The sequence below is a fragment of the Lobosporangium transversale genome, assembly GCF_002105155.1.
Source record: "Lobosporangium transversale strain NRRL 3116 chromosome Unknown BCR41scaffold_49, whole genome shotgun sequence".
Lineage (NCBI taxonomy): Eukaryota > Fungi > Mortierellomycota > Mortierellomycetes > Mortierellales > Mortierellaceae > Lobosporangium > Lobosporangium transversale.
Genome location: NW_019029027.1, coordinates 17,174 through 40,878, shown reverse-complemented (window position 1 = coordinate 40,878; position 23,705 = coordinate 17,174). Strand labels below are relative to the sequence as shown.

Genomic DNA, 23,705 nt, shown 5'->3' with positions numbered 1-23,705 from the left:
TTCATGTTGTGAGGAAGCCGCGGGTCGTACGCCTTCCTTGACATGAAGTATACATTCAAAGACACCTTTTAGAAAATCAAAGACAGAAACGACCGGAATAACTTTTTGTTATCCAGAATAAGCTTCTTTAAAGCCCTGAACCATAGCAGACAGGCTGGAGTAGCTTGGCCAGCTAGAAACACATCTTCCTTTCGTCCTTGAGAAATATGTAGCGTCTTCGAGCGCATTGTTACAGTACACTGTATAATTTTTTTTTCTCTACTTATTACAACCCTCCTACATTTGACTCCGCCTTGCACCATAAAAAAACATTGTTTAGTATCCATGACAATAAAGGGGCCTCTAATTAGTGGTGCGGAAGCAAGGGCATAACCTCTAGGAATATACTTATTAGTGCCATCTCACCCTTCTGGCAAAATTCAAGTTGATCTGCAAGTATGGGTCTGCCCTTTACTCCGATGAGCAAGCACGATGCCCACCGACATCGCCAATAGAATTGTTAGCAAGAGACTTCCCTCAATCATCTCGAAGGTCTGGCAGATGATCTATCTTGGCGGTGGCAATGTGTTAGAGAAACACGCATGAAGAGTCAAGAGCTGCTGCTGCTGCTGCGGTTCTGGATATCCTTAAGAGTTGTGTTGCTCAACAGCGGTCGACAACAAAATAACAGCATGCTACAGTGAGAAAAAACATACAAAAGACGTTACGGTTTCCTCTTCAAGCACGTACTTCTCCGGTGGGGTATTTACGGCAGCTAGAATGGGTCATGGTGCATAAAGAAGTAGAAGCGGACGTTCAGATTGCATGGGACTGCGGCTCCGATGACGTGGCCCTCACCACTGACAGCGACACTCTTCCCTATGCCAACATCGGAAAGGTCTGAAGGCAGGTAGGATATCATGGGGCCATGGAATATGTTCGGAACGATGTCTGTACGATCCTCAAGCTGCCCAGCAACAACCGCCTCATCGCACTGGCAGTGATCTCGTCTGTTTGTGGAGCTTGAACATATGGAGTTGGAGATGAAACTCATCCATCCTTATAGTAGCTCTTGGTAGTACTCATCGCTATACGTTTTTGGGATCAAATCGTCTGCTTTACTATTGTTGATATGAAGTTCCGTCACTCATAGCTCTGGAGCTTTAGTGTCTTTTTGATAACCATTGTAATCTTTGATCTGCAGTTGCTATGTTTGCCTCGGCCAACGTCTGAAGGCAGCCTGGTTATAAGGAACCGAGTGGGCTTCATTGACAGCCAGCCACTAGTTATATCATTCTGGGAGCTTGTAGTTGGATGGTTGTTTCGAGCGAGCTTCGGTTGGTAATGTCGGACCGTGACGTTATTCTACATGACTTGAACCAGCTGCTGCTCAGCTAATGGAATTAAGAGTACTTTTCTCATGGGTGCTATTTTATCTTCTACGGCGGACAGATTAGCATCAATAGGGATGTTGGGAGTATCGGGCAATCACCTCTTGAAGAATAATAGCGACGGAATTCTGACTCCAACTGTGATACTGTCGAATTTAAGGACAGGATATTGCGATCTAGTTCTCAAACATCCTCTATCTGTTTCCCTTAGAAGGCCCAAACCCTTCAATCGTTTGATGAAACACAAGACGTCGGCTCCTATGCCTGCTATGGTCGGGAGATCTCCTGTGTATAGAAACCTCAACAGACTCATCAGAAACTGTGTGGTTGCCATGCTGATATCGCTCTCATTCCCCTTGTGTTAATCGTCCTTTGCTATAGGGCTATTGCCTTGTGCAGTTTGGTCATGTATGGAGGCCCTTTTACAGATCATGTCAAGAAATGCCCTGTCAGAACCATTAATCGCGTTTCCCGATGAAGGGTCCGACTAGGCACTGGTACTTTCTTTCCGTATACGCAGCAGCGCTATTAACCTCTTTTAAAGCGGTTTGGGTCTCGTCGCACACTTTCCATTGCTTTTAGAATTTTGCATGCAAAGTTCCAACATCCATGGTCACGGTTGGATACTCTTTGGTCAGGTTCAGTGCTCCTGTTCGATTCGAACGGATCGAATTCGAATAAGCCCTATCCTGGATCGATTCGAATGACGCAAATGGTTCGAATGAATCGAATGGCTCGAGTATCAAATGGTTCGAATAGGAGCACTGTTGAAAGGAAGCATTGTTTCGCGTAGCGTAAGGACGGTCATTGTATTATTACACCCAATCAAAAAAAAAAAAAAAAAAAAAAAAAAAAAAAAAAAAAACCATCTATGAAATCACTACAAACACAAGTTTAATATTATCATTTCCTATTGTGCCAATGGTTCGAATGGTTCGAATAGCATTTGAATTTAGATATCTATTCGAATAGGAGCACTGGTCAGGTTACGCAGAGCGGATGCTTTGCTGAACTGATTTACGTCTACAGGAGGCGATGGTAACGGTGGAGGCCGTGGCCGCAGGCATGGAGTTACTGTTTCAGTGCCGTCATGTTTTGGTGCTTTGTACGGCCTGTATTTAAACAGCTTGAAAGTTACAGGGGCCTCATGTTGCTTCTGCTTCTAAAGCGAGCGTTCTCTATAGCTGTATCGAGGATGCCGAGAAGGCCATTCAAGGTGAGTATGGCATGATCTGCGATCAGCTGCCCCGAGTGATAGGGAATCATTGGATGCCAACGAGACCCTCACAGTACGCTTTGGCAGGTTTCCCATCAACTGCGGGCTGCCATCCCTTCGAACAAGATTCATCTCGTTTTTCGTGAACAAACTTCAGTCCCATAGCTATGTTGTATTCAATACTATATGAGCAAGAAGTGCCCAGTCTGTCGCAACTTCATGGGCAGTGTCGACTTGCGGCATCTATTTTGCCCTCACTGCAAGGCCTATGTGTACTGCAACATGCCTGGAGCCCACAACACCACAAATGTTGTTTGCGGCTATATCGTGCAGCAAGAATAACCGCAGTACCTCCACGCTGTTGACGAAGCAGGATGATATATTTGGTCAAAGGCAGCTACGACTACATATAGGCCCTAGCATCGTATCAGCATCAGCAGCAACGTAGACTGTTAAAAAACAGACTACTGGTTCCAATCAAGCAAAGAATCACTTGTTCGAACGAAGCGGGGTGATGAAGTAGATCCAAAGCTCCCATGACGAGGACACACAGTGACCCAGAGCGTGACTGCGGTTGCAGTTCATAACAATTCTTTTTACAAGATTCAGGTTTTTTATTCAGGAAAAGAGAAGTACCAATAGTGCTGGTGGCTGTTGAGAATTGATTAGTGGAAGAGCTTTTGGTTCAAGAAAGGAAGTGTGTGATGTCTGTGCGACCAAAGACAAATAAAATCCGATCTATCCAAATTGTCATTTACCCACATTCTGTACATAAATATGAAGACTTTTCCTCATTCATGCTTTCCTCATTCATCTCATGACAACCACTCAATTCTCTAAAAAAAACTCTCTGTCGCCAGAGACTCAACGTCCTTCGGCATCCGAGTCAACAAATATCAATGACTCATTTGTCAAACCCCAGTCGCTCTTGACAACTTTTACGGCTGGTCCTCAGTCTCCTTTGGATATCGAAGAAGTTCTTTTTGTGATTGTATCCTATCTTGATAAACAATCACTTCATAATTGCATCTTAGTCTCAAGGATATTTTACCGTGCTAGTGTCCGTATGCTCTGGACCTCAGTCCAATGGAGGAATTATACTTGGACAGACTCTTTTATTTCGGAGTTTGAGCGATACGGACACCTTACGATCGAGTTGCACGAGAGCTACAACGCGGACCTCGACAAAATTGCGTGTTACTGTACCAACCTACGAGAATTGCGCCTAAACTGGACACAAGCGACAGATGAAAAATTGGCGAGTATCCTCAAGAGTTCTCCCAAGATTTCACGCTTATTTCTCTACAGCTGCAGGACTCTCACAACTCGATCGCTCGCACATATCGCTGCTCTCACAGAGCTCAGACGACTTGAACTCAAGAACATGGTTAATATTGACAAAGCGTCGCTTGCAACAATATTCCGATCTTGTCCTTTGCTTGAACATTTGACATTGGAGGATGTTCGCCTCGATGGAATTGCTCTAGACAGCTTAGGATCTACATTATTACAGATTACATCCATAGCTTTGACTCGTTCTTCACCAACTGGCAACCTTGTAAGAAGCCTTTTACGCAATGCACCTCTGATCAAAGATCTCTCACTAGCGAGGAATGTACATTCAGTACTATCAAAAGAAGACTTGCTGCCAATCGTGGATACGTACGAGCACCTATCTCGTCTTAATCTCGAATCTTGCAAGGGAATCAGTAGTGAGAGCCTTGTTGCTCTTATCCACACTTGTCCAGGGCTCGAACGAGTCAATTTAAGTGGGACCAACATTAATGATACGGGTTTAGAGGCATTGGCGACGCATTGCCCAAAAGTGACCAGTCTGAACTTGGCCTGGTGCTCTCTATTCACAGACCGAGCTCTCCAGCGATTACTAAGCACATGTCCTAGACTGATCTTTTTGGATATTTCAACAATAGATATCATCTCAGCCGGTATTTTCTCACCTGAGCTGCCATGGGTATGCACACAGCTGGAAACGTTGATCATGATTGGTATCAATATGACTCGCCCAAATTTGTCCGTCCAGACAAATCATACAATGATGTTCAGCCAGTTGAGTCGGCTAGCGGCGCTGCAGGATCTTGCCATAGGTGGTGCTAGCTTGATTCTGCAGCTAGAAGCTGGTCTGCCTCAGATGGCAAAATTGAGTAACCTGGAATCATTCCGAATCAAACATCTTCAGACAGAGCTAGGCGAAGATGAAATTCGATGGCTGATTGACGCATGGCCCAAGTTGAAGCGAGCACGGTTTGAGTCTGGGTCGTTACCTACACCATGGTACCGCTACTTTCGACAACAGAGGCCTCAACTAGTCCTCGGATAAGATTTTATAATTTTGATATTGTGACGTGGCATGCTCGCGCTGGAATCGTGGAATTAAAAGTGTTCCATTCTGTTTTTTCTTCACTTTTATTTCCTTGTGTGTGTTTATTCGTATTCTTGCATGTGCATCATTTTCCATCAACAGGTCTTTTCTTTACTTCAGCTCAATCTAACGTTCAAAACACTACCCTTATCCGGTGCATCATTGCACCAAAAATTGACGTGACATGGACCCTAACAGTGCAGGTATATCAGGACTTTGAGCTGATTGTTCGTAAATGTGGCGCGACGCATCCACTGTGGGATGCATCGCTTTACATAAAATGATCCATCAATCCCTTTAGATCCCATCTAAGGCCTTTTCGCTATTTCCATTATTTCTCTTTAATACTATAGGCGCGCCTTTTCCTAGGGATGGCGCTCCTTTACAGCCAGCTAACAATCAGAACCAGAACCAGAACCAGAGCCAAATGCGACCCCCACCTTCGCCTGGAAATAGCAGCATGAATTTACATGCACGACCACCATATTTAAACCAGAGGCCACAGCAACAGCAACAATCTCTGAATCACCAATTTCAGCCTCCTACACATGGTGGGTCTCCCGGTGGACGTTCGCCCATCCTGTCTCCATTTCAAAAGCAGGATTCAAATGCATCGGTCCAGCAACAGCAACAACCCTTAATTAGACCCATTCATCAATCAGGCCAACAAAACTTGCATCAAGCTCCACCCAATCCTGTGCGACCACCCGGTAACTTTTCGGGGCAACGACAACAGCAACAGCAACAGCATCTGCGGCCTCACCTCCCTCCTGCTGGTCAACAACCTACTCCGTTAGTGAATCCAGGAAGACCTATGCCAAGTCCAGGCCAAAGCCAGGCTGTTGCTGGAAGTCGTAATCCAATAGGTCCAGTTGCAGGATCTCCACAGCCCCAACCTTTGCAGGTAGCACGGTCTCCAGTGCAACATAATCAACAGCATCAAACATCGCCCCAAATCCATCAGACACTTCCGAACGGATCAAACATTCGTCCATCAGGATCACATTCAAATTTGATAAGTGGAGGGTCTGGTACCCAAGGCAGTCGCTTCACGCCACCTTCACCTAGTATGGCCATCGGATCACCACAGATCAGACCCCTTCAAAACTCTTCACAGAGCCATGGAAGCCAAGGAAGCCTTGTGGGGATACAGCAGTCTCAACAACAGCAACTAGCAATGCGGCCATTGTCTACACAGGCACATCATAGTCATCAGTCCGGTGCACGCCCCTTACTCCCTGGTCATGGGTCTCCTACTCAGGGCAACCAACCACCAGCGATGCGGCCTTCTATGATACAGCAACAACAACCATCATTTCGGCCACGTCCCCCTCAGGTAACTCCACATGTAAATGCTTCATCTCACCAGCCAGCTTCTGAGAAATCGCTGCATTTGGATATGTCATCACTCAACGACAGTCAATCTGGCGATTTGGACCCGACAAGTGCTCTTCAGACCCAGCTACAGCAGCCTCAACAACTTCAGCAGCAGTCCCCTGGCACACGACCTATCCTGGATCAAATGCATCAACATACTCAACAGGCACAAACTACCAGCCAAGGGCATAACCATATTCCTATTAATCCGAACCCAACTCAGCGACCAACTCAGCGACCAACTCAGCGACCACCGTCAGTTCAAAGTCAAGCATCACGGCAACTGCCTCCGATGAATCCTCAAGTATTCACAGATCCCAGACCATTAAATGATGGGCTCGGACGGCATGACAGATCGCCACCGCAACAGCAACATACCTTTGTGCCAAACCGTTCTGCCAACCCTCAACATTTTACCGGAGTGGAAGCTGGTCAATCGCAACAGAGCTATGTCCTTCCTGCATCGAGATTTAACATGGCGCCAGATAGGCCAGGTCAGAGACCAGTAGGAGTAACAGAGATCAAGGCTTCAGGCCCTACAACGGGTAGCCTTCCCCAGCAGCATTATAATCAGCAATCACACAAACCTCAACATACCCTTCAGCAACCCCTTCAGCAACCCCTTCAGCAACCTCCCCAACAGTCTTCTCAGCACCCTTCTCAGCCGGTTGCGTCTACACAATTAGAAGAGTCCGATGTGTCACCCCCTATCGAAAATAAGGATGCATTTAATGAAGACGACATCGAAGGAGGCGACAATCCAGCGCCCAAACCATCCGCTGCTCATACATCTGCTGACCGACCTGGGCCTCCTCCTCCTCCTACGATTGCAGGTGGGCCTCCTTCAGGGCCTCCCCGTGGCCCACCTAAAAAGGCCGTAGCCACTGCTGGAGTTGGACCCACTCGTATCCTACCCCCATCCAATAACCCTTCATCCCCTCCAGATAGTGCCTTTCCACAATCAGCACAACTGCGGCCTCGTGTACGGCCCCCACCGGGAAACAAACCTTTCACCCCTTATCGTCCACCGGAGAGACCCTCCCAGGCTCCTCTCATGTACAGTAGTGAAACAGGCCAGCTTGCGCTCTCACAACCTTTCCCACAGCAAGACGACAAAGCTCAAGCGACTGACAAGTCATCTCTGGCGGCATCTATGGTGCCTCAAGGAGCTGAGGCAGCCTCGAGCAGTGTGCGACTTCGTGAGGGCGGACTGCAGAAGCGTACTGTTGCAGGCGTAAACAGTGTTACCAAATCTACGCCTGCTTCAGACGCCAAACTGGACGTAAGTGAAATTTGAATTAATATAAAATGTCGTGATATGAAAGAGTTGTATATTTACTAGGTTCTGATGAATATTTGCTACTATGTCAAATCAACTAGACGCCCCCATCACCAAAGTTGCATGGCCAGAAGGGTCCCGCTATTCTGAGCGTATCTGGTCGAAAGGTAGGGTGATTGCAACGGGTCATATGAAGCTTCATTGTCATTTGAACACTCTTTTCCTTTATTTATTACTTTCGGCACTGACTTATAATGACCAAAGACACAGCCTTTACGTTCAACCCCCAACTTGCTCAAGACGCTCAAGACGTGGGTGATCCGTGGAGGTCTTTTATATCTAGGATACACTGCGGTTTTTGACTGTGCACCAGGAACAACAGGCGTCAAGGGACTCTACTGCAAGGCGACTAATGGTCTTGGTGGACTTGCGAAACCCTTTGTTGCACCCCACTATAATGCCTACCTTGGCCCTCATATTGATAAATACGTCAAGCCTGTAGCCCGTCAGACCCATCGCATTTACCTTAAAGTGGCCAATCCTGTCGTTCAAAGAGCCATCTCTGCAGTGGGATCAGTATACAGATCCGCAGCTAAGAAGCACGTAGATTCAGCGAAAGGCCAGGTACATGCACCTTCTTTTTACAAGCTCAAAAATAGTTGTAAGCCGCTTTTTCTTTTGCAAACTTTTTTTTTCTTTTCTCTTTTTCTTTAGGTGATCTCCATTTTGCCTAAACCTTTTAAACCAAAAGCAGGGGCTTCCACGGAGCCAAATCAAATAAACGAGAAACAAATTGGTTATCAGAAAGATGATAATAAGGATGCAGATAGTGCATCAGAACAACCAATATATGTTGACAAGCCTGACGAGCCTGTGGAAATACCCCAGCAACTGGTGGATCAAGTAGATAGCCCGATCGACGCGGTGAAGAATGATATTACAGACAAACTGAATGAGGCCCAGGAGAAACTTGAAGACGTGAAGAAAGTGCTTAAGGAAACAGCACCGAGGGCTGACAATGTTCAGTATCAAAAAGAAGAGGAAGAATCAAGTGAGACACATAGTCATGCATCATTAGAAGAAGAACAGCATCCTAGGCATGAACATGGACATGAGCATCTACACGATGGAGGAATTAGCGATAAGAACGAAAGCTCCTTGGATTGGGACATCACTGCATCCAAAGATTCACTGAAGGGTATCGAAAACATCGAAGGTGAACAACAGCAAGAGGATGACATTAACAATGACGAAAATGAGCGACATGAGCAAGCAAGGAATCCTTTGGAGGAGGAGGAAGAGGAGGAGGAGGAGGAAGGCTCAAAAGAGGAGGATAATATGAAGGATAATACGAATGAAGCTTCTTCAGATGTAGAACATGGTCATGGAGGCCAGCCAATCGTTCCAGCGTCAGCATTGTCTCCTGAACCAGAACCACAGCCTGCTTCGACTATTTTGGAGGAGCAAGAGCCACAGCAGACAGACAAGGCATCTGAGGAGCAAACGTTGATTACACCAGCTGAGGAGCCCCAAAAGACATCCACTGAAGGTCATATTAGCACAGACACCGCAGAGATGACATCAGAGTTCTTGGATGAGGCGACCGCATCCTTCTCTAAAGAGCCTATACAAGCAAGTCATCGCCCGGAATCATCTAATGATGCCATTCATGACATTCAGTCTTCAACAGAAGCAGCAGAAGCCCCAGTAGAAGACGAACTCTATAATCAGACAACGAATGACCTCGATTTTGAGAAGTACGCAATAGACAATGCCTTACGTTTCAACTCTGAGTCTGAAAAGCCCGTTTCGGTACAGGGGACAACAGTGGTGCAAAATGATGTTGATGGTGATTCGTTGACTCAACAAGAGCAGGAGGCCGCTCCGAGGTCAGAAACAACGCCATGAAGAAAGTCTACCATATTTGTCTCTACAATCTAGACAATAAATTACAGCCTTTTTTATTTTTTGCAACAGCCACATTTCATCGCGTGCTTTCAGATCTGATAACATCACATGATATCATTACCATTATTGCATTTCGAGAGGAGGTTTTTTTCTTTGAACTTCTTCTTTTGCCTTCTTCTACCGGATCTTAGCTGGGAACAAAACCAGACGACATGGACAGGTTGATTTCGACCTACATTCTTGCTCAGACTGATTCACAGGAGCAGGCCGATGCTGCCATTCAGGACATTGTCAAGGGTACTAAAAATTTAAATAGATGCACTAACTCTCACACACGTATCTTTGCTATTGATTGTCAGTTCTGATAATTCTTCTATGTACGCAATTGTTTTGTCATTTTTATCTAGACGTTGGCACTAACCCTGCAAAGTTACTCAGCCTTGTGCAAGGTCTTGGGGAATATCTCACAAGTGACGAGGCCTTTGTCCGCTCAAAGGGTAAAAAACAAGTTTAACACAATATTATGGCTTAATCGAATTGGACATATTTTGCTGACATCACAACGATGGCTCCTATTATAGCAACGGCGCTACTATCTACAACGCTTGCAACCCTTGATCAATCTAAAGTCACTGGCAGTGCAGGTAGGATGATTTCCCTGAAAAAAAAGAAGTCTTGATGATATAAATAAGTCTATTACTTAACAAATGCGTATTTCATTTATTCTCCTTTATCCTCCAACAGTAAATGTCCTTGTTGAGTTTTATTGTGATCGTCTCACAGATCAGGCGTGTGTACCAGAGCTCTTGAAGGGTCTACTCGCCTTATCCAAGTTTGACAAGTTCACAAGCGTCGACTGTATCAAAGCAGCCAAGGCGTACGTTGGTATCCTATGTGACTTATTGAATTGAGCATCGTAGAAAAAAGATGGATATTTGAATTAATGCAAACCCAATTTATTTCTTTATGGTATTTTGTATAGTATCCTCGCATTGGTCAACGTGCAAACATATCAACAGACAGCGCGACACTTCGTATTTTTGTTTTTCGAATCTGTACTTAACCGACATACACAGAGTAAGTATCAATAAAAACTTTGGATCAAGCGCCTATTGGTGATGAATCTGAACTGAACTTCATCGTTATGTTATTAATATTGTTTTTTTTTTTTTTTTTTTTTTTCGTGTTTAGGTCTCAAGACCATGTCTTCGGATTTTGTGTTTGGGTTCATTCAATGCTTGGACGGAGAGAAGGATCCTCGTAATTTGCTCTTAGCATTTACTCTGATAAAAAAGATTATTCAGGAATTTGACATTGCTCAGCATGTGGAGGTCAGTTGCTGTCGCTTAATGATACCAATGAGTATTTATGAGGCTATAACCTTCTCTATCATCTTGTCCACATCCCTCCTTCCAAAAAAAAAAAAAAAAAAAAAAAAAAAAAAAAGCTATTTGCTTGACCAGGATAATAACCGCAAACCCATCATCCTTAGGATCTGTTCGAGGTCACATTTTGCTATTTCCCGATCACATTCAGACCCCCTCCTGACGATCCATATGGCATTACTTCGGAGCATTTGAAGATCGGCTTGCGCGATTGCCTCGCAGCCACCCCATACTTTGCAAAATTTGCGTTGCCATTACTCCTTGAAAAGCTTTCTTCCAGTTCAGGTGGTGCGAAGGTACTGTCAGGCTGAACTGAGCAATTATAAACAAGGTTGCTCTTATTTTTATGAGTTAATATTGATTGTCAGTCCCGATCCATTCTTTGTGAAGTCTAAACCATATCTTTTTTTACCTCCGATCTCAATAGAAAGACTCTATGGAGACAATTGCGGCGTGCGCGCCTGTTTATGGGTCATCTGCGCTTACACCATATGCAGAGGAACTCTGGAGTGGACTACAAAACGAGGTAAGCCAATACCTACTATATTTATCAACAGAATATTGAACATAACAGCTAATTGCACTATTTTTTTTTTTTTTTTTTTTTTTTAAAAAATTAGATCTTTCATGCCACAGGGGATGAGCTTGAGCAGGTTGCGCTCAACACATTACAGGTTATTACAGCTGAGTTATCCATGGGAGTGAGCTTGGGTGGATCGAACGATCCTGTTGAAAAGTTCCTAAGGCCCATCATTACTGATTGCATGACTCAGCTTCAGCAGCCAGAGCTTAAACTTGCTAAGCCCAGTGGAAAAATTTTGAAAGCCTGTGCTATGGCTTCAGGTAAGCAGTGTCTCAGAGGTCGCAAGAACCTTTCAACCATTTTCTTAATGATCTCTTCATTTATCAACACGACTTCTCATTTTTTTTATCTTCATTGACTTAGATCCCGCGTGCACTTCCATCACCCTTGCCACTATTCCAACCCTTCTCTCTCAATATGCTGCTAGCGAGCAGTCAACAAGAAAAAAAGCACTTCTGGATGTTCTTCTTGACTTTTTAGAAGCTAGCAGGGTGCTTTACGGTTCCGCAGGAAAACCATCAGAACACGACACAGACTTTGTAACACCTCTGCTTACCTTCAAGGACCGTTTCTTTGAGCTTTTTACCGGCGCTATCATGTCATCCAACGAATACAACGCTTTGAGACTAGCTGGAGTTAAGGGTCTTCATGGAATGATTTTGCTCCGTGAGTTTTTATCAGAAACAGAGATTTCCTATGCTGTTCAGTATTTTGTCCGCATAGTACTCGAGGATCCCGACACTGAGCTTCAGGAAACTGCATTGAAGTCGCTGGCGTCACTCGCATCAATCATGCCTGGAGTTGTTCGATCAATTGCTTTACCAGCCTTCTTCGAAATGCTTCCAACGTCGCAAAATGACATGGATGTGGATACAATTATTCAGAAAAAGAGCCCAGAGTATATTTTGAGCGCTGTCACCAAGATAGGGCAGGAGCCTACATTATTTGCTGATGTTGTGCCTCAGATTCTGGAGAAAATTGAACTTATCTTGCGTGATTTTGCTGGTGCAAACACTACATATCCTATAAGCTTACTCACAACTCTCCTAACTCTACTACGTGCAAAGGCTGAGAACGACCACTCTGACCTTCCTCAGTATCTCAATCAGTTGGTGCCTCACCTTATTGGCATGTGTGTCTTACCAACTGTTTCATCTGATGATGGCAATCACATCATGAAAAATGCAGAGATCTTGGATGTCGTTGCAGGAATCACTCGTGTTATCATGATTCGAGTTGATGCTAGGTATCTAAAGAACTAAAGGGTACGATAAGCAGAAAAATGAAAAATGTCTTCTAATTTTTTATTTTGATATATTTTAATGTCATGATTTAGTGCCCAAAACGATTTTGTCAAAACTATTTTCGGCATTTTCATGAATGGAGACCTCTCAGCGCTGCCCAGTACTACCCAATATGCCCAGCAAGTACCCTTCACTCCTCTTCTTGCAAATTCAAGGGTTTCCCAACAGAACACTAGTATCTTGTTTGCCACTGTTATTGATGGCTGTCGTCAACAGGTAAAAGCCTTCAGTCAGTATGCAAGCGCCATTGGTATATTTGTATTATGTATATTTGAACTATTAAATACAAACGCATACGTTTTACATTTGCAACTAGACTGTCTTGCCTGTCGAAGACTTGCAGCAGTTTACAGGATCCCTAGTCGAAGTAGCTATTCAAACTGCAAATCCAATCCAACGCATGGCATTGTCAAAGACTGTCGCAACAATCCTTAACAAGTTTAACAAACGAGATGCTCTTCAACCTTTCATCGTACAACAATTGATCCCATTGTTGCATACTAGGATCCATCAGGAGCAAGCATTGTTTGAAGAAAGAGAAGCTGCGTTGATCATGTATATCTGGGTGACAAAGGCCATGGTCCTGAGTACCAATGCAATCGGATACGACATGGGAGGAGAATTGATGAATATATTTTCTATACCACGTCTTGGGAAGGTTGCTGCAGATGGATTCAATCTGGTGATTGGAGAGCAACATGATGTTTTGACTAAAGAGACCTTTGCTGTCATCAGGGTACGAATAAGCACGTTAAAAAAAATACAAAAAAAAAAAAAAAAAAAGAAATTTAACCTGTTTTTTTTTTTTTTTTTTTTTTTGGGAACTCTTTAATAGCTCCTGTATAAACAACGTTTCTTTAACTATTGCATCCCAGTATTAGTTAAAGGCTTCGAGAATTCATCGGATGAAGTGCGGCATAACTTTCTGATCGCACTCTCGCATGTCCTTCGCAATATCCCCAAGCAAGTCTTACTCACGGAGCTCCCGCCTGTAATTTTTTTTTTCTTTTTTTTTTTTTTTTGTTTATTTTGTCTTGGTCTGAGTAAATCATTATTATGCTTAACTTCATCTGTGAATAACTCATTAATGCTCGTTGTTTTTATTTATTACCCTTATTTTTAGCTGGTACCAATGTTGGTGCACTCGCTGTCTTTCCCAGATCCAGAACTTAAAGCCTCAACTATCGAAACTTTTCAAGTCATTACCAAGGATGCACCTAATCTTATGGCTGATCACCTTTCCACATTGACGCCACTGTTACTCGACCTCACAAACGCTTCGGATCCTGCAAATACAATGAAAGTGAGGACGGCAGCGTTGAAGTGTTTGGGCGCTCAACCAAAATCGTTGCCCTTCACTGCGCTCAGGCCTTACAAAACACATGTATTAAAAGAGCTGGAAAAGTCGCTTGATGATCGCAAGAGGATGGTTAGACGAGAAGCAGTGGAGTGCAGGAGCCAGTGGTTTACATTAAATGGGAGCATTGGAAGTGCCTAGAGTATATTAATAAAAAAAAAGAAAAGAAAAAAAAAATAGAATTGAGTGTATATTTTATTTTTTAGTTGCAGCGTCTAGCTGGGACTTTGTATTGTCCAATTTGGTCATGAGCATTTTCTATCCTTATATTAATTGAGTTGAATATCCATCGTTGCTCATAACCAAATGACGAGGACGGTATTTTTATATTTTTACAGGAACATAAAAACGTAAAAAAAAAGCGTAAGTTTCATGAGAGTGGGTTGAGAAGTGGTGTATATTTATTAGTTATGTTGAAATAGACCTCCATACAGTTTGAACAACATCCGCATCAGAGCGTACATATACGCAGAAACAGGCCGTAGGCCCTTGCTTTCCGTCGAGAATGTCGTCTTCTTGGGCCTATTTGAGTTCGGAACAAAGAATAAATAGAATAAATACGTGGTATATTTATATAGACTTGGTTTGAATGAATGACCTACCATTCCAACTTCATTCACTCTTTCGTCACTGTATTTGAACCATCGTGGTGGCTGAGACTGATCATCCAGGATGTCAACCCAATAGTGGCCAAAGTTGATATCGCCTTCATGATGGAAAACTGCATGGAGCTTGTATTCAGCTCTAGTCATGCCCGCCACTTCACCTTCGAGCCTTGCATTCAGCTCAACGATTTTGCCAAGGTGTTCAGCTTCTTTTTCATCTAAGTCTGATTCTGAGACAATAATGTCAGTAGTGGTCATATCACAGAATGCTGGAAACTCCTTTGACTCTGCCTCAATGCCACTTGAATATGTATCCACAACAGGTGCATCCACTGAAGATGCCGTATTAATTGTCTCAACATTATATTTCCTATCAATAAGGCCGTTATCTGTCTGCTTATTTGACGCAAGCTCCTTGATTGAAATAACGACAAATAGCGAATAGTAATATTCTCGTTAACTCTCGGCGAAAATTATCTAAGTATAGTTCTTTTTTTTTTTTTTTTTTTTTTTTTACCTTGCGCTTCATCTGGATGCGTTCCAGCGCTCTCCGAGACTCGAGTCTATCCATCTTCCACAATTTGATCCGCTTGAACCGCTCTGCGTTCTCTTCTTGATTAGATTCCAAATATTGGTCCATATAGAGCCGTTTAGGAATAGAAATAGTAGCAGAGGATTTGTAAGAAGAATTGTCCTTTCGATTATATTGGGTCCTGTTCAGATAGATCTGTAGAATTGGAGGGAGTTCTGTCACCCTAATATCACGCTCAGCCACAATAGAAGCGTCGCCGCCGATACCATCAATAGAAGTGAGGGGCGACGATATTCTTGAGTCTGCGTTTCGGCTCTCATAAAAGTAGTTGTCAATGAGTTCTTGCATAGCCACATCTTCGTCTGCATTTAAAATTAGTGTACTACTATCTTCTGGAATACGTCGTTCTTTTGTCGCACCAGTGACATCATCCATTTCCATCCCTTTCTTGAATGCTCTGATATAGAACAGGCTAAATGAAAACACACAATTAAGGAGTTATAATCCGTCATTGTTTTATGCCTGTTCGTGAGAGCTGAGTTCAAGAAGTCAAATAAGTCATTTGAGCTTGCATACCTATTGAAGCGATCGACTGGAGGGCCGCCATTGTCCGGCGTGAGAGGTACGAACGCAGCATTAAGTCGAGACATAAGAAGTAACATTGCCTCTATATTGATTTGATTCAGAATATTAGTATAAAGCATAGTTATTGTTAGTGATCGAAATGATATGAATATGGCTTACTTGATGCTTGATATTAAGTATAACATACCTGATACATCTTGCATTTCATATGGTTGCCCTTCTGAGGCTGTAATGACTGAATTTATTGACGTACTACTTGCAGTAGTAGGACGCAGTAAATCCACTAGTCTGCTTGAAGGGACAACAGCTCTTGTCTTTGACCACTCCATCTGTGAAAATAGGTCCTTGAGTTCTCTAACAGCTATTCATTTAATAAAACGATTCATATATTACAATCATTGAAAAAAAAAAAAAAAAAAAAAAAAAAAAAAAATAAAGCAAAAAGAAAATTAAATAAAAATAAAAGCGAAGCTTTGCGTTATCCCTAATTCATCGGTTATGGATCATAATACATACTATCTTTGGCTTCGATAACCTGCTGTCTGCTCAGACGCTGGCCATCAATAACTTTTCCTTGCCAATCTGCTGCATCTGTATTTTCGACATATGCCTCCATATTCAGTACAGTCTCTCGCAGCTCCTTGATAGTGTAGATGTACTGCAGCAGGGAGTTGACATAACAGGTGTTGCCAATGTTGGTTAGACCTACTGGATTCTGAGCATAAAATAGGTCCATAGTAGGATCATCTTGATCCAAGCCTATTGTATTTGAGTCAGGTTGTTCGAGTAATGTGTTGATGGCGACATCATTCCTGGCTTTTGCAATGATCCTAAGGCTCTCCATAGTGGTGGGGTTGAGCGAAGCACGGATGAGTCCTATTAAAACCTCATTATCAATACCCTCACCATCATCTGGGATCTCAAATTGGCGATAGGCTGCCTTAAGCTCTGCAGTTGTCACGAAGCTCTCACACTTCTTACATGCGATCTCAATCTCGAGCTTTTCGCTCTCCCGCCTCTTTTGAATTTCTACAAGTGCATCAATTAATGAATGCGACGCAGTTGTGTCGTGCAAAAGTTGAGTTTGAAAGGCGTCGATCACAATGTTATCGTTCATATCAGTAACACAGCCCAGCTTTGATAGAGTAGAGTGTTGCTCTGCAATAAGAGTTGCCTTGTCCGAGAGATTGAGAGGTTTTTCTTTTAGATCACGCTTGTCTATTTCAGGAAAAGATCAATCAGTTTATTATGTTCAGATGAAACTGCTTGCAATGAACATTTGCGTAGACTGATGTTAGGACGCGGAAGTACAATGTTATTTAACTCACATGTTGAGCACCCAAGTTCCTGGAGGATGAGCGGGTACGCTGGTTTAACAGTAGCTATAGTCATTAAATAAATATTTGTTAAAGAATACATATCACAATAATCCAATGGTTAGCATGGGTATATATCACGTAGCTTGGATCGAGTACCTGAGAGTAATTCTGGTTTCTCTTGCATCAGTATAAGCTCTAGCTGGAAGCGGCATCGATTTAAGAAGCGGATATTGTCTGAAGTAGGATCCGGAGCATGAAAGTGCTTATCAATCAGTGAGAACTTGGTATGAGTAAAGAACTGCTTGCTATCATTAAAAAAAAAAAAAAAAAAAAAAAAAAAAAAAAAGCTGTCTGTTAGTTTCTAAAGTCAGTTCTTAGAAATATGTAAATTGAGGTGGTCCTCAATCTTTTCCTTACCTTTCATTGTCCAGTCTTATCTTATCTTTGAATACATTTGATTCGACATTAAGAGGTCGAGAGTCTGGCTTGATCGCATTATTTAGAATCCTGATCAGGGTTGTGAGGGTGTCATAGATATTTGGGGCAGTCAATACAGCTGATTGTGGTTTTCTGGATTTACGCATGCGATAGAGCAGACTCTGAGGTATGGCTGGCTGTTCAAGCGTCCCATTAACTGCGGTGCCACAGTGACAACATTCTGCATCCATTGAACTCTCTCTGAATTGAGAGTGAAGATGATGCAGGAGTCCACTACACGACTTAGTTCCATGAGTGATATGGATAGTGTATTGCTTGTAACAGGTTTGACAGCAAATGTTGAAAGGACCTTGATCACTGGCGCCAATGCCTTCATCTGGGTTTACAAAGAAGACGTGTGGGTGAGGCATCAAGCCGATTTCATGAGAGGCTAGGTCAACGATCCACCTTGGTGGTGTTACCCCTATAGGATTTAGATCAAGTGCGCAGACTTCGGACTCCATTCTTTTTATTGAGTGTTAAAGTGCGAGAGTAGCTGTTGCGGCTGTCATGAAATATGATAGATATTCGTTAGTAAATGAATTCATTTTATTTAAATGTCCTGCTTGCTTCTAACACTTGGGCGAAGTTGAATGTACCAATTTGGCAATTTGGAAATGAACGTTGTTTAAGCAAATAGTGTGGAATTGAATGAGGATAAAAAGGACGGAGAAAAGATTTTGAAAGAGAAGTGGGATGTGACTGCTTGACACATCAACCTAAGCACTCCATGCAGAAAGCCAATCTGGATTGCCCTGGCTAGTGTATGCTTCTAAACATCCAACAATGTTTGGTGATTGAATGAACCAAAGGTTGTGCCATGAAGGGTACCCTTGAAGTAGGAAATAGCAGATATTGCAAACTGTAGGCTCCAGATATTTAAAGGGTCATTCTCCCGTCTGGTCTAATCAGAATGCTTATTGCTATGCATGTTGAGATGAGGAAGCCATAATTATGGAGCCCACAAAAGTGGAAGACATGACACATCATAGCCTAGAAAAGAAGTCAGAATACAAAAGGTAGTTTCAGGTCTGTTTAAATAAAAGCCTCTCTTCCTTTGCGCTCAGCTATCACGAAAGCTGCGAGTTTGCCAGCACCGGCTCCTAGCACCAACTCATGGAATTTATTGTTAGTTTATACAAAGATTTTAACTTAACTGCCAAACTACCATTCATGACGCGTAATCCCTCGCCACCATCTTAGGCTTGACTTTTTTTTTTAAAAAAAAAAACTTATTTCTCCATTCTCACAGTAATTCTTCCTCTCTGTCTTTCCATCTTTATACACCTTATCATTCCTCATCATGCTTGCAAACACAAGTGCCTACCTGGTCGCGTCGTTACTGGAGAAGGTATAAATGTTTGTCATGTTCCTAATTCTTTTTGAGGAAATATCTTATATGACAAAACATAACAATGCTCATTTACTCATGACTTGATTATGTTATCAAATGCCAGATGGGCTCCGACGACAATGACTTCCGTTTCATGGCTCTGAATGATCTCATTACAGAGCTTCAAAGTCCCAACTTTCAATTGGAGGAATCAACAGAAAAAAAAGTTGTGGACAAAGTTCTCTTGCTGATGAAGGACAAGAATGGTGAAGTACAGAATCAAGCTGTAAAATGGTATGTCTCATTCTTGCTCTATGACCATGATCTATTGTTTTGATAAAGTCAGTTAAGAGTTGAAAAAGTTAGCAAGCTGATATTAAAAAATACCTTATTCAACTCTTCGCTGCATATAGTCTTGGATCGCTTGTAAAGAAAGTACAGGAAGCTCAACTGCAACAGATTGTCGATAATCTGTGTGCATTCGTGTCACAAGACAAGGAAGATCTAAGAGAAATTGCGAGTATTGGTCTCAAAACAGTCATTGTCCAAGTACCTGTCAATTCGGTGGTTGCAGTCAATGTTTGCAAGCGACTTGTGCCGCGGTTATTGTCACAATTGGAGAATGTATGCTTCTTTTTTTTACTTTGTTTTTTATTAAAGTGATTATTGAATGTGGCTGATAATTTATCAAGTAATATCTTATGCCTGCAAATAGCCCAACGCCAGTTATGATGCGCAAATGGATGCGCTTGACATCCTTAGTGAGGTGCTTCTCAGATTTGGAAACATTCTTGCGACTACAAACCTTCAGAAACAGACTGCCAACACTCTTTTCATACTCTTGGGCCACTCCCGTCCAGCATTACGCAAACGTGCAACCCTTGCCATTGGGCATCTCGTCGTACATGTTCCTGATGACATTTTTGAGGACCTCTTAAAGAAAATTTTAAATGGATTGGAAACATCAAAGAACTCACCTGACCGTTTGCGCACATATATTCAGGCCACTGGCACTATCAGGTACGACGAGTCATGTCTTGGGTTAAATTGTCATGCTGCGCTCTTGCTAACGTAAATCTTTACTCTTTTAAATTTTATTAGTCGGTCCAATGCTCCGCGATTTGGCAAGTTCTTGTCGGGGGTTGCTCCGTCTGTAATCAAATATTCTGAACTAGACGATGACGAGCTGCGTGAGAATTCCTTACAGGCTCTTGAGGCATTTGTTCTCCGATGCCCCACTGAGATCACCCCTTATATTGACACTATTATTGATCTTGGATTGAAATTCCTTCGTCATGATCCCAACTATGATGATGGTGATGATGATGAAGACGATGAGGATGAAAACATGGGTAGCGATGACGGAGATGATGAGGAAGACGAGGATGATGGGTAAGCTTAGATGCTCTCAATACATTTAGGGACAATTCCCTCTAGATGGTTTCGCTATCTCTTACTAATGATTGGCGCTTTATGAAATAGTGATTACTCGGACGATGATGACATGTCATGGAAGGTTCGTCGCACATCTGCCAAGCTGCTTTCAGCTATCATTGGTACTCGCCAGGATCTACTTGGACAGCTTTACGCAAACATTGCACCTTCGCTAATCAGTCGCTTCAAAGAGCGTGAAGAGACTGTCCGTGTAGAGATTCTGCAAACTTTTATTACCTTGCTTCGCCAGACCAACACATATGGGGGTGCAGAGTATGAGATTGATGCAGGCCTCGAGAGTCTCGCCAAGAAACGAAAGGGAAGCCGCCCTGGAACGCCCATCGAGACTGACCAGAGTCCCAAGGCTCTATTGCGTAACCAAGTGCCTCGTTTGACTAAAAATTTGGCAAAGCAGATGTTGACAAAGTCTGTGCAGACGCGTGTTTTAGGGTATATTCTGCTTAAGGAGTTAGTCACAGTTCTGAAAGGAGGCTTAGAGAACACTTTCATGCTCTTTATTCCATCTATCCAGCAATCACTTTCCACGGCCTCGCATACAGATCACCATCACTTGGGCACCAACTCCAACTTGAAAATTGAGGCACTCGGATTCCTTCGCAGCCTTTTCCGCACACACTCTTCTGATGTTTTTCAAAAGCATCTCGGCCAGTTATGTCCACCAGTCATTGCTGCAATTCAGGACAAATTCTACAAAATCTCTTCAGAGGCGTTGGTTTGTTGTATTGAATTGATCAAGGTCGTTCGCCACATGGGCTTTGATGGAGATGCGCAGCGCTATTCGTACACCGACTTGGACCCTGAAGCCAGGCCCTATGTCCTTCAGATATACAACGTTATTTTGCAGCGGGTTTCTACGGCCGATGCCGACCAGGAAGTCAAGGAACGCAGCATCCTTTGTTTAGGTGTTCTTTTGTCACGTGTTGGCGATGAGCTCAAGCAGGAACTAACCACCTGCCTACCCCTTTTATTGGAGAAGCTTCAGAATGAGCTCACACGCTTGATGGCTGTCAAGACATTGACGCAAATCGTTGAGAGTCCTGTCTGTGCTGAGGCTGATATTAAGCCCTACATCCTGAAGGCCATTCCCGAAGTCGCTTCACTCTTGCGAAAGAGCAACCGTCCTCTCAAGGTAGCAAGTCTCCATTTCCTGGATGTCGCCATTCGTCGGTAAGCATTTAGTATATTTACTGGCTTTGAAATCTTATCGATTTTAACAAGATGCTCTTTGCACAAATACTAATATCTACTCCATTCCTCTCATCCACCTTTTTTTTTGTCGATAGCTTCGGAAAGGTATTGCCTGTCCAGACTTATGACGAACTACTAAACGAACTGAAACCATTGATCACAGATGAAGATCTTCATCTTCTACCTCTCGGGTTGACCTCTGTTGTATCGATTCTTCACGCTAACCCGGCCAGTATCAATGTTGTCAAGCAAGAAATTATGTCATCTGTTCTCAAGCTTGTCCGCTCACCACTGATCCAGGGACAGGCTTTGGATAGCCTGTTGGCATTGTTTGCAGCCCTTGTTCGGACCAATGACAAAGAATTTCCAACCTTAATCAGTGGCCTAGTTGAGCCAGTGGCGGTCTCTACGCCTGAAGGCCAACTTGCCCTGCCTAAACAGGCATTCTCTACAATTGCTCAGTGTATTGCAATCCTTTGCGTTAATTCGGACAAGAACCAGGAGATGACCGTGGCTGAATTTGTGCGCAAGATTGAGGATCCACATACGACGGACTCGCTCAAGTATTTGTCTTTGGTTGCATTGGGCGAAATTGGTCGTCGTGCCTCTTTGAGCGATCATAAGACCCTTCATACATCGATCTTGGCGATGTTCGACGTCCATTCGGAAGAGGTCCGATCAGCTGCTGCATTTGCCATTGGCAATGTCAGTGCAGGCAATGTTGAAGTATATGTCCCTATCATCATGCAGGAGATCAAAGCGGATCCTAAGAAACGATACCTACTTTTGCATGCCCTCAAAGAGGTCATTACTCGCTATACTCACAAGCAGGGTGGCCAGGAATTGGAGGCTCATGCTTCAGAGATATGGACGCTCTTGTTCGACAACTGCGAGAGTCAAGAAGAGGGTACACGAAATGTTGTTGCAGAATGTCTTGGAAAGCTTACCCTGACCAACCCCTACAAGTTCTTACCTGAGCTTCAGGCTCGTCTGAAGTCAGAATCCGCTCAGATCCGCGGCACAGTTGTTTCGGCATTCAAATACACGTTTACGGATAATACTCGCAGTTATGATGAGCTCCTTCGTCCTCTAATTGTAGAGTTCTTGTCGCTTATGAAGGATAAGGATCTCAACGTCCGTCGTCTATCGCTATCAACATTGGACTCGGCAGCACATAACAAGCCATACTTGATCCGGGATGTCCTCGGACAATTGCTGCCTTTGCTTTACCAGGAAACAAATATCGTAGAAGAGCTCATTCATATAGTAGAGATGGGACCATTCAAGCACAGAGTAGATGATGGTCTCGAGATCCGCAAGTCTGCATTCGAGTGCATGTACACGCTTTTGGAGAAATGCAGAGATAAGGTTGAAATCTTTGCATTTATCGATCGTATCCTTGTTGGTCTCGTTGATCAGCCAGATATCAAAATGCTCTGTCATTTAACACTCGTCCGTCTCTCAATTGTCGCGCCTACTGCGGTTGCACAAAGTATGTTTATCTGCTGTATCTACAATTATTTTTATTTATACGTCTATATTTATTTAACACAATCACACTTTTTTGTTTTTTGTTATCTCATAGGGCTAGATGACATGGTGGAGCCATTGCATGCAACTCTAAACTTCAAGCTTAAGCCTACGGCAGTGAAGCAAGAGTTGGAAAAGAATCAGGAGCTGGTACGGTCTGCTCTTCGTGCAATCGCGTTTTTATCCAAGCTTGCAGATCCTGCGCTGACCCCCAAATTTGAGCAATTTGTACACGAGGTCCGAATGGGGCCCAATGCTTATGACCTTAACCAATACATTGCAGAGAGCGAGAGCCGTGATGACTTATACTCTAGCCACTTTAGGGGCGAAGCCATGGATCTTAGCTAAAAAAAAAAAAAATAATAATAATTAAGAATACCATATCCAACGCGTGTTATGAAGAGAGAATAGTTGGTTGTCTTTGATTTGTCCTGAATAAATGGTACATGTATTGTTGGCAAGTCGCCTCTTGAGGTTCATTTATTTGTGAAGATACTTTGTCCAGGAAGCTTGATAAATTAG

The 23,705-nt window shown here is 43.2% G+C and overlaps 6 protein-coding genes across 6 annotated transcripts; 5 read left to right on the top strand and 1 right to left on the bottom strand.

Moving 5' to 3' along the window:
* Positions 1-471: 471 nt before the first annotated feature.
* On the top strand, positions 472-3,034 carry BCR41DRAFT_400422 (hypothetical protein; the record flags this gene model as incomplete). The annotated part of the gene is made up of 8 exons (XM_022029140.1): positions 472-556; positions 723-877; positions 1,582-1,642; positions 1,752-1,851; positions 1,953-2,119; positions 2,400-2,475; positions 2,543-2,659; positions 2,782-3,034. The coding sequence occupies 8 exons, from the start codon at positions 472-474 to the stop codon at positions 3,032-3,034; spliced, it is 1,014 nt and encodes a 337-aa protein (XP_021877164.1).
* A 363-nt stretch (positions 3,035-3,397) lies between these two features.
* Positions 3,398-4,974, top strand: BCR41DRAFT_361528 (hypothetical protein). Its single transcript, XM_022025553.1, has one exon. The coding sequence runs from the start codon at positions 3,404-3,406 to the stop codon at positions 4,922-4,924; it is 1,521 nt and encodes a 506-aa protein (XP_021877163.1). The 5' UTR covers positions 3,398-3,403; the 3' UTR covers positions 4,925-4,974.
* Positions 4,975-4,990: 16 nt separating this feature from the next.
* Positions 4,991-9,598, top strand: BCR41DRAFT_175225 (hypothetical protein). Its single transcript, XM_022019725.1, has 5 exons — positions 4,991-5,169; positions 5,320-7,625; positions 7,724-7,789; positions 7,887-8,246; positions 8,337-9,598. Exons 1-5 carry the CDS (start codon positions 5,151-5,153, stop codon positions 9,528-9,530), a joined length of 3,945 nt encoding a protein of 1,314 aa, XP_021877162.1. The 5' UTR covers positions 4,991-5,150; the 3' UTR covers positions 9,531-9,598.
* Positions 9,599-9,699: 101 nt separating this feature from the next.
* Positions 9,700-14,316, top strand: BCR41DRAFT_361525 (Dos2-interacting transcription regulator of RNA-Pol-II-domain-containing protein). Its single transcript, XM_022025552.1, has 14 exons — positions 9,700-9,827; positions 9,938-10,027; positions 10,112-10,174; positions 10,275-10,407; positions 10,513-10,607; positions 10,722-10,861; positions 11,023-11,211; positions 11,343-11,441; positions 11,536-11,758; positions 11,862-12,744; positions 12,835-13,018; positions 13,119-13,538; positions 13,638-13,793; positions 13,926-14,316. Exons 1-14 carry the CDS (start codon positions 9,743-9,745, stop codon positions 14,298-14,300), a joined length of 3,135 nt encoding a protein of 1,044 aa, XP_021877161.1. The 5' UTR covers positions 9,700-9,742; the 3' UTR covers positions 14,301-14,316.
* Positions 14,317-14,567: 251 nt separating this feature from the next.
* On the bottom strand, positions 14,568-17,784 carry BCR41DRAFT_374314 (hypothetical protein; the record flags this gene model as incomplete). Its single annotated transcript, XM_022026861.1, has 9 exons — positions 14,568-14,681; positions 14,762-15,178; positions 15,282-15,768; positions 15,873-15,963; positions 16,069-16,242; positions 16,398-17,099; positions 17,210-17,263; positions 17,357-17,505; positions 17,618-17,784. 9 exons carry the CDS (start codon positions 17,782-17,784, stop codon positions 14,568-14,570), a joined length of 2,355 nt encoding a protein of 784 aa, XP_021877160.1.
* A 1,380-nt stretch (positions 17,785-19,164) lies between these two features.
* BCR41DRAFT_312089 (armadillo-type protein) lies at positions 19,165-23,531 on the top strand (the record flags this gene model as incomplete). Its single annotated transcript, XM_022021069.1, has 7 exons — positions 19,165-19,304; positions 19,424-19,634; positions 19,726-20,030; positions 20,112-20,402; positions 20,493-21,618; positions 21,759-23,145; positions 23,239-23,531. 7 exons carry the CDS (start codon positions 19,165-19,167, stop codon positions 23,529-23,531), a joined length of 3,753 nt encoding a protein of 1,250 aa, XP_021877159.1.
* Between the last annotated feature and the right edge of the window lie 174 nt (positions 23,532-23,705).